Source organism: Gymnogyps californianus, chromosome 5 (assembly GCF_018139145.2).
Source record: "Gymnogyps californianus isolate 813 chromosome 5, ASM1813914v2, whole genome shotgun sequence".
NCBI classification, from domain to species: domain Eukaryota; kingdom Metazoa; phylum Chordata; class Aves; order Accipitriformes; family Cathartidae; genus Gymnogyps; species Gymnogyps californianus.
The window spans coordinates 45128150-45137067 of NC_059475.1; the positions used below are offsets into that span (position 1 = coordinate 45128150).

The 8918-nt window shown below is 54.8% G+C and overlaps 1 protein-coding gene across 1 annotated transcript; it reads right to left on the reverse strand.

Moving 5' to 3' along the window:
• Nucleotides 1-280: 280 nt before the first annotated feature.
• Nucleotides 281-3906, reverse strand: SYNDIG1L (synapse differentiation inducing 1 like). Its single transcript, XM_050898284.1, has 3 exons — nucleotides 3478-3906; nucleotides 2087-2224; nucleotides 281-439 (listed from the first exon to the last, which is right to left on the reverse strand). Exons 1-3 carry the CDS (start codon nucleotides 3904-3906, stop codon nucleotides 281-283), a joined length of 726 nt encoding a protein of 241 aa, XP_050754241.1.
• Nucleotides 3907-8918: the final 5012 nt, after the last annotated feature.

Below are 8918 nucleotides of genomic sequence, written 5' to 3' on the forward strand. Positions count from 1 at the left end.
GCATCTTTCCTGCATGTCTTCCAGCAGGCAAACGTGCTCCTCCTGGTCCCAGCAGCCAGGCTGGTGCCCAATTCCATGCTGTCAGATGGTGGCACCCCACAGCCTCGGGGAGAACGGGGGTCTACTGTTTGTCTGTAAGGGGAAAGAGCCTGCGCAGGACATCCAAGCTGGGGTCCCGCCATGCAAGCAGCCCTTGCCAGCACTGGTGCCCTGTGCTCCGCAGGAAAGCTCGATCCCAGGAGGGCTGGCGGCCAGGGCGGCACTGACGTGCAGGTGGCACCTATACGTGGCCCCCTTTGGAGAGATAAGCGATCAGCGCTACCACCACCCCGACGTACACTCCTGTGCCGATGGTTATGGAGAGCGCGGCGAGGAAGAGAGCTCGACGGGAAGCTGAACTGGCCAGCTGGAAATCTCCTTTGGAGACAGCCTTGCTGGTCTGGAAGGAGAAGAAACACTTGTTGCTCACAGCAGTACCAACCTGGCCTTTTAGCCTGCATGTAGTCGTTTCACTACTGAGTCAGCCCCCCTTCCCCGGCCACTGCATCCCATGAAGGCTGGGGACCAACAGCAAAGCGTCCGTCAGTCCAGGAGGGCTCAGCACAGCAGTGCCACCTACACGCATTTCCCTGTGGATTTTGCCTCCAAGGGAAGCGTGGGCTTTGGCTGTTTGTCTGAAAGCCCCAGCCATCTGGGTGCTCAGCCAGAGCTGTGAGCGGGCGGCTGGACCCTCGTAAGACCAGGCAAACCATCGGTGCACGGGGTGATGGCTGTGCCGTACTGACTAGATACCAATATACCCTATACAGACATATAACAAGTACTGCCCAGTCTCAGGGAGCTGACTCCAGACAGCATGGCCCGTTGGTCTGGCTGTGCTGCCACTTGATTTTGCCTGCATGGGATTTTCAGTTGAAGCCTATTTGCCATAGAAGGGCTGATGGAGCCAGCGATGGAGACAGATGTGGGTGTTGGCTCTCTGGGCTGGCAACTTCCAGCTTCCCCGAGTGCTCAGGGCACATTCAGAATTACTCTTGGTATTACCTACTATTTGTGTTCAAGTTGCCATGTGGAGATCAGGGCATTCACTGTGCACAGACACCGAATAAAGAGATGGTCCTTGCCTCAGTGAGTGAACAAAAGTGGTAGTTACAGCAAATGGAGCTAAATATAAATTGCACCAAGTACATCATCACGTGGAGAGTGCACCATGCTACCCTGCACCACGTGGAAAAATGTGAAATCAGCCACTCCTCGGGGTCCTAATCAGTTAAATCTTCCCCTGCCTCTCACCGCCTCTGTGCCAGGTACTCATGTTATATACTTTTCCATTTCTGTTTCTATCCTCTTGATTTAACTTCTTAATGCCTCCCCCCCATCTATTCTTGGTACAGCAGCATCTGTGCAAACGTAGAGTAAATGCCCTGGCTCTGCATGAATTATTCTGGGTTAACAGTAATGTAAGTGAGGCCAGGCTCTGAGCTAAGCCCTCAAGAAGGCAGCAGCTCCTCTGAGCTGGTGTGGCCCGAGGGCCACCACCCTCTCCAGCCTCTGCCAGGCTGGCGTTGGCTCACACAGCTCAGCCAATGCGTGTCAGAAATAAGTGCAATAGAGGAGCTGTAGCATGATATGGAGACCAGGCTCCCCTTTGTGTCCCGTCTTCAGAGCAGCCTGACTCCTGGGGAATGAGCTGCCTCGGACTGAGTCATGGTGTAGGACCTCCGCACTACTGGAGAATGGGAGGGCAGGTGGGAAAATGCCATTTTCCTGAGCGTGGCTGGAGGGTGAGAACCTGGGCAAGGGGCCAAGGGGAGCCCCAGTTCCCTGAATAACATCCAAAAGACCCAAAGGAAAAGCCTGACCTCCAGTAACCCACACAAGAGCTGGAGGGCTTGCAACCCCACAGCAGTTGTGGACACATCCAGAAGCCAGGAGCACTCTTTGCCTCAGCCCTCAGGGGTCTGGGCATGGCACAGAGATGAGCCTTAGAGCCAGAAAGGTGCCTGGTCCCCTCCAGGGCTGCTGTGGCTTGCAGGGCCCTTGCTCCAGGGCTCAGTGCACACAGGCAAGCAAAGGGATCTCTTACCCCTTGGGAGAAGTAGAAGGCAGCAATCCCCAGGGGCCAGAAGCAGCACAGCATGGAGAAAAGGGCCAAGCCCAGGTGGTCCCGAGGGGGAAGCATCAGGAAATGATCCTCACTTTCGCTGTCACTGGAGGAGTCGCTCTGCAAAACCAGATGGATTCAGCATATGCCCACCTCCCCGTGCCACCCTGCAGGCTGTCTCAGCCCCTCTCCTCCCAGCTCCTGCTCTCTCCTGGCCCCATCACATATTCTCATATGTTTCCCACCTGCAAATTCAAGGAGTGAGTTTCAAAAATATTTTAGCCTCCTCAGCCCGGTTTGATGAGAAAAAACATAGCTCAGCAAATTCAGGAGCGGATTCTCGGCTCCCTGCCAGAGCAAATGCTGAGCTCGCTCACTGGGGGTCTGGGATTTCCCTGGGAGATAAATAGTCTTAAACTGAAATATCTTCAGCTTTGGCAGAACTGGCTGTTTGTCAGCTTAAACAAACTTAAACAAAGTGTCTTATCCCCATTAGGGACTAGGAGATCGATATCCTGCTAAACTAATTTAGCAAGTGAGGGAAAGCGGTTGAATTGGAACCTCCATCACAGGGGCGACATGTCCTGTCCCCTTAGCGAGCGCATTGCTCAGAGCGGCTGCAGTCAGCCCTCCCGCCTTCGGGCACTGCTCGGCCAGCCATGGACTGGCCTGGAAGTGATGTGTCTCAGTGGGGAAGGCATGCAGAGGTGGGGACACCCCTGCTACCATCTGAAAAGGCCACACCACCGGCACTAAAAGCAGCAGAGCTGTGCTGGGTCATCAGACATGAGCTCCAGTGGGCTCCAGGGACCCGCTCCCACCTCTCAAGGTCCTGGATGATGTTCCCAGCCTCTGCACCACCGCTCAAGCCGTGGTGGGGCACAGAGTGCAGCATGAGGCTGCTCTGTCAGCTCTCATTCTTCCTTTGCAGGATTCATCCTGTCTTTATAGATAAAGCTTTCTCTCGGCTGCTGCCATCAGGCACACGAATTTTGCTGTTATGCAAGGATTGCTATTTCCCCTTAGCTCGAGTGCCACAGCGGCGGCAGGCTGCCCTTGTCAAAGGGTCCCCATATCCCAAGGGTTCTACAGAGACGGCCCCACCTCCCTTTCGCTCCCTGCGGGCATGCAGCCAGGCTGCCCTCAGGGAAGCTGACCTCCTTCTGAGGTCTGCAGTGACGAAAAGGGAGCAGAAATGATAACGAGGAAGAAGAAATATTGGGTGCACAGGGAGAGGCTGGTGAGGCAGGAGATAGGAGGGTCTAGGGGGGAAGCTCCCGGGAAAGAAGGGAGAATAAATGACCAAGAATTTGGGCCGATGGCCAGAGTTACCAGAGGAGGAGTTTGGTGCCATTGCACCTGGCAAAGCTCACCTCATACTCCTGGAGCTCCTCTTCCTCCACCTCGTAGGACACAGTTTGGATGCGGATGTCGCTCTCTACCAGGCAGGACCCTTGTGCCTCGTGCCCGTCAGGACCTTCAGATGGAGCCTCTTTGCTTTCTGTAAAAGTGGTCTCGCAGCTTTCCATCTTGCTGTCCTTGGCCTTGAGAGCGGTCTCATCCTTCACGAGGATGAAATTGGGGCCGTACAAGGCTTCAACAGCCAGCTGCAGGGAACTGGCATCCAGCAGCTGGTGAGTCCTGGCACCGCCAGTGTTTTGGAAGATGTAGGAATACAGTTTCCCTTGGCAGCGGTGACTGGGGTAGTCCTGGCTGTGATGCTGGTGGTAAGAATAGCTGCTGCGAAGGTGCCCGTTGGCCTTGGCCAGGAGCGGGTTTTGGAGCTCGCGCACGCTCTCCATGCTGCCGGCGGTGGGGGGGAGCGATCCTGCGGGAGCAGAGAGAGTGGGAGGGAGGAGGCTGTTATTTCAGCAAGGCAAGGGAGCAGAAAAGCCTCTCGCCCATGCAGAGCCAATGTCAAGACGAGGCTAGTGGGAACAGAAAGATTTGGCAATGCTGGAGAAAACAAGAGCCCTCCCCGCCTCTCCACAGCTTGAATGCTATCTCGGCAAACTGAGCATCTCTTCATCTCTCCCCAGCTGGTAGTAAGATAAGGATGCAGCCCTGCAACAAGATGATCTGATTCAGGCTGGATTAAGACGAGGATTTGCTGTATCTATAATGCATCTTGAGATGGCCATGTGCAGCGTGACAGAAAAGGACCTACTGCGTCTTTTCTGCTGGTTCATAATATGTGCTGCGACAAAGCCTAACAGACAGCACAGAAGTAGATAAGAGGCTGACAGCCACTTGAGGGGCCTCCCTGACTTCCCAAAGCGGAGGGTCGCATGGCGAATTACAGCCCTCTGGGCATTACACATGCACCTAACTGGCCTTCAGGTACATGGGAGGTTTTCTAGGGCTCTTCCAAGGCTGAGCTGGGGCTGGGGCGAGAGCAGGGAGCCATCGAGGGAAGCCAGGAGGCTGCTGTGAGGACATGGAGGTGGTGTTTAGGCTGGGGTGGGGAGTGTTGGATGCTCAGCCAGCCGTGCGGGGGAACAGAGGGATGCGGAGGTTAAAGGGGAGACCCCATGGGGTTTGGTCCGCATTGAAATTATGACAATTTAAGAAAACGACCCATCACATCAGAGCCCTGTTTAAACCAGCTCCACCCTTGGGTACAGCGGCAGCTGTGCAGCCCTGGCTCTGGGCCACCGGCTTCAGAAAATGCCAAGTCCAAATGTGATCCTCAGCTACAAATGTCAACACGGGTTTCTTCTCAGGGAAATTCACCCCCCTCTCCCTTCCTCCATTTCACAGTGCTGAAACCTTGTGCTGCCTTTTTTTTTTTTGCATGAAAATTTCTGAGATGAAATATTTCAACCCCTTTTCTTCAGAGGAGCATTTGCTATTTTGGCTTCCCAACCCACCTTGGCACAAAGAAAACGTGTAGTGAAATATCAGCATTCCCCAGGAGAAAAAAACAATTACTTTGTGCTCTTCAGTACCTGAGCCTCATGTTTTACAGCTGCTCTCTAGCACGTTCCCAGCTCCTAGACCGTGCCACCTTACTGCCTTGCAACCCCAAATGTTCCTGTCCTCCTTAGAGACCCCCGTCACTGCCTCCTCTGCAGGATGCTGTGTAGCAGAGACACGCTTCCACCTGCTGTAGGGTTCCCTGAGGTGCACTAGGCTTTCTGATAGAAAGCACATTGCCTTGGCTGCAAATCAGTCCTCAAGAAGAAAATCTAAATAAAGAAGTTGGAGTTGAAGACTCCAGAGAGTGAAAAGCCCAAGTGGTCCCGTCCCCTTGGCCAAACTCTGCCATACTGCACCGGTTTGAGTGTTGTATCCGGTTTTAAATGGCCCTGTCGATGGGCTTTGTTCTGGCAGCGGTCATCACATTTTGGAAAGCTGCTCAGGAAAATGGAGCCGTTCAAAAGCACTCTCACACTGCTAAAACTCTGCACGTTTTGGTGAATGCCCTGCACTTCTCCCTCCCCAAAACCATTCTCTGCTTTCTGCAGTCTCCCACCTTACGAATAAAGCCTGTAATGGCTCATGCAGCAGATGGCCATTACGTATTTTCAAAATATTTAAGGGAGATGCATATTTGTAGCACAGACGGTTTTATTTCCCGCACAGATCCAGAGAAGCTCGAAGCTCCATCCCAGTTTTCAGGCAAGTACAGCACAAACCTCTTCTTTGCTTACCTCAACATGCAAATTAGATTTCCAATAAAATATCTTGCTTTTTAACAAAACAGTAAGGAGAGACCGGTCACTGAGTGTCATTTGAGAGCAGCAGCCCAAGCAGGAGCAGAAGCCCAGCTCTAGCAAGAGAAAGTTGGCGGTTTCGGTAGGGCATCCACGCCTCATCTCAAGAAATGTTTCTGGCAGCAAGCTAGGGTAGGGAGGGATGGGATCTTGCTGGGAGCTGCCGGAGGGAGCTGGCTCCAAATGCACTGAGAAACTCCGGCAGACAGGCTGCAGACAGGCTGCCGGCCACCGGGCAGCAGGTGCTGCTGCGTGGAGGTTGCTGCTCTGCTCACTTCAGGTCTTCAGGGCAGTGATTTAGAGGAGGGGGAGAGCTGTGCGGCAAAGCCATATGTTCACAGCAGTGAGCACTGGGAAACACTCAGAGCATGGGGGGAAAGAGGGGAAAGGAGCTGGGAGGAACTGGAAACCTAAAAGGCAGCTTGGGAGGTGGCAGGTATCACAGACGAGGGTGGGAAGAGTGCGTCTATGCAGCTGGACTGCTGCTGGACACAGACTCTGCTGACTTGGGGCATCCCGAAGGATGCTAAAGGGGCCGGCTGGTGGGAGACGGCTGGCTGACCTGGGCTGGGGGGAAGAGGCAGGGAGGGCTTGCAGGTAGCAAATATCCCAGGGTAAGCACACCTTGGAAGAGTAACAGTGTGGGTAGCGAAAGAAACAGGAGGAAAATACTGCTGAAGCATGGGGAAGTCTCTGCGAATGTGGGCTGGGCAGGGCTGAAGGATTCGCCTCGGGGGAGCAGGGAGAGCGCAAACCTCTCCGGTCCCTCAAACTGCCCTGGAGCTGTCCTTAGAGCAGGGCTAGGACCTCGGAGGCTGCTGCACTGCACAAAGCGTGAACAGGGCAGGGCTACAGCCAGAAGATTTTTGTCCATGCTAGTCTTGTACCCTCTGGGATTATAAAAGATTTATGTGTACTAAACTTGCTTTTCCTTGCTGCCTTCCACTCTTGGGAGTTGGGGACGAAGCTCTCCCTGGGAGCAGGATGGGGCAATAACAGGGCTGCAGGGATGAGGGGAAAAGTGCAGAAGGAGATCTCACTGCGCTTCTCATAAATAGGCAAAGGGACCACCAAGTGCGGCCCTAGCACCCAGTCCCGGCATTTGTCGGCAGTGGGGAGGGGATGCCAAGGGCCAGCATCACAGCATGCGTCCTGTGCGTATGTCCAGGCAGAGTGCTCAGCCCTGCTGGAAAGCAGCCAGGCTGAAACCTCACTTTCCGATAGCTGATGTGAAGAGTTCCAGTGCTGGAGGGGTTAGAGATGCTTCCCACTCCTTAGTCACCAAGATCACTGCATCACATAGAGACCACACCTGTGTGCGCAAGCATGTGTGCTTGCGTGCGTCAAATGGTCTGGGTTTGCAGGTGGAGACGAGGGCCATCAAACCTCTAGGGATGACATTAGAGAGGGAATGGCAGGGAGGGCGAGGACCAGCCCCGCATGTACAGACGCAGGGAAGGACAGAGCCAAACCAGCCCTGCCGTCGTCCCCAAACCCCATTTGGGTTATCTGGATCCTACAGTGAATTTAGCCACACAGGGCCTTAATAAAGTAAGCCTGGTAATAAAGTAAGCCTAGTAATAAAATAAGCCTGGTAATAAAGTAAGCTTGGTAATAACCAGGCTTGGGGGAAGAGGAATGAAGCCAGCAGATGAAAGCAAGGAAGCTGTAAAAGACAAAATTGGCGAAGAATGGCCATTCTCCATCCTCATTACCAGCATGACTGGATAGTGTGCATATCCATCAGCCCTACAGGGCTAGTCTGGGCAGTACTGGCAGCAGGTAACAGCGGCGAGATGCTGTTAGGTGCACAGGGAGGATGCACACATACAAGCGTACATGCACAACGTGAGCCCAGGAGGAGGGCACACCTGGGAGGAGGCAGACTCCAGCGCCCTGACTGAGCTGGACAATTGCTGCAGCCCTACCGCCGAGACTAACGGCTGCTGGCTGTCTAACGAACTGCCTCCCCCGCTGCATGGCTGCTCCTGTAACCACCCGGAGGGGCAGGGCCCCCCATGCTCCCCAGGCCGGTTGCAGCGGTCCCCAGCAGAGCGGGAAATGCACAACTGCGTTGTGTACTCTCAGCTTCTCAAGGCGAGTTTCTGGCTAAAAGGAGCCAAAATAAGGCATGAAAATAAAAGGGTAGCAAATTTAGCTTTGTGCTTCACGGATCTCACCTCCACACCACATTCTCTGGGGCAGTCCAGGTCCCCTTGGGACCATCCTGAGTGTTTTCCCCCCCGACACGAGAGGCACTCAGGTCGCTGGCCGCCCCCACCAGCAGCAGCAGCAGCAGCAGCAGCAGCAGCACAGCCCTCAGAGGGACCCTCGGCACAGATGCGGGCTATGATAAGCCCAGTTAATGATGAATTAAGTAGCTGTTCCAGGAATCAATCATCATTTAATTGGCCTGTCAAGCAAACACTCTGCCTTGCTTCCCAGGCTCATTAGCAGGTTGACAACTGTGTTGCATGTGCCCAGACTCTGGAGCAACAAGGTTAGCCCATCCCGGCCAAAGGCTTTCCCCTTCAGGACAGCACCTGGGGAGGCCGGTGCCCTCGGGGAGCAGTGCCCCACTGCGCTGCCGTGCCCTGGCCAGTCTGAGGGCACGGGACAGTGCAAACGCCTGTTCCTGACCTGGCTGATGGGAAGCAGCATCACGGCCAGGTACAGCTGCTATAGCCCCGGGACAGAGCTGGGTCCGCTCCTGATGGAGCAGGAAAGCACAGGAGATGTGGCTAGCACCCTTCCCAGAGCCCAGGCCCTCCTGGAAGCTCCCAGGAGGTGCTTTGGGGCTTCTAGGCAGAGGCCCAAGTCCTGCCAGGGCACAGTATCTCTGCCTCTAGGCATCCAGGCTTGTGACTCTGCCCAAGAGAAAACCAGCTCACAAAGGCTGCGGAGAAGCAAAGGCAGAGCGTTGCAGGGAGGGAAGCTGGCATTTTGGAGAGGGAATATGGGGATGAAGGAAGGGCTGTGAGGGCTCGTGGACAATGTGTCTGGCAGGGGTGGACCAAGCCCTCTCTCAGACCTAGGGGCCCGCACAGCAGCGTGGATACCTGCTACGTCCCAGCCCTGAGCCCCGCAGGGTGAAGCAC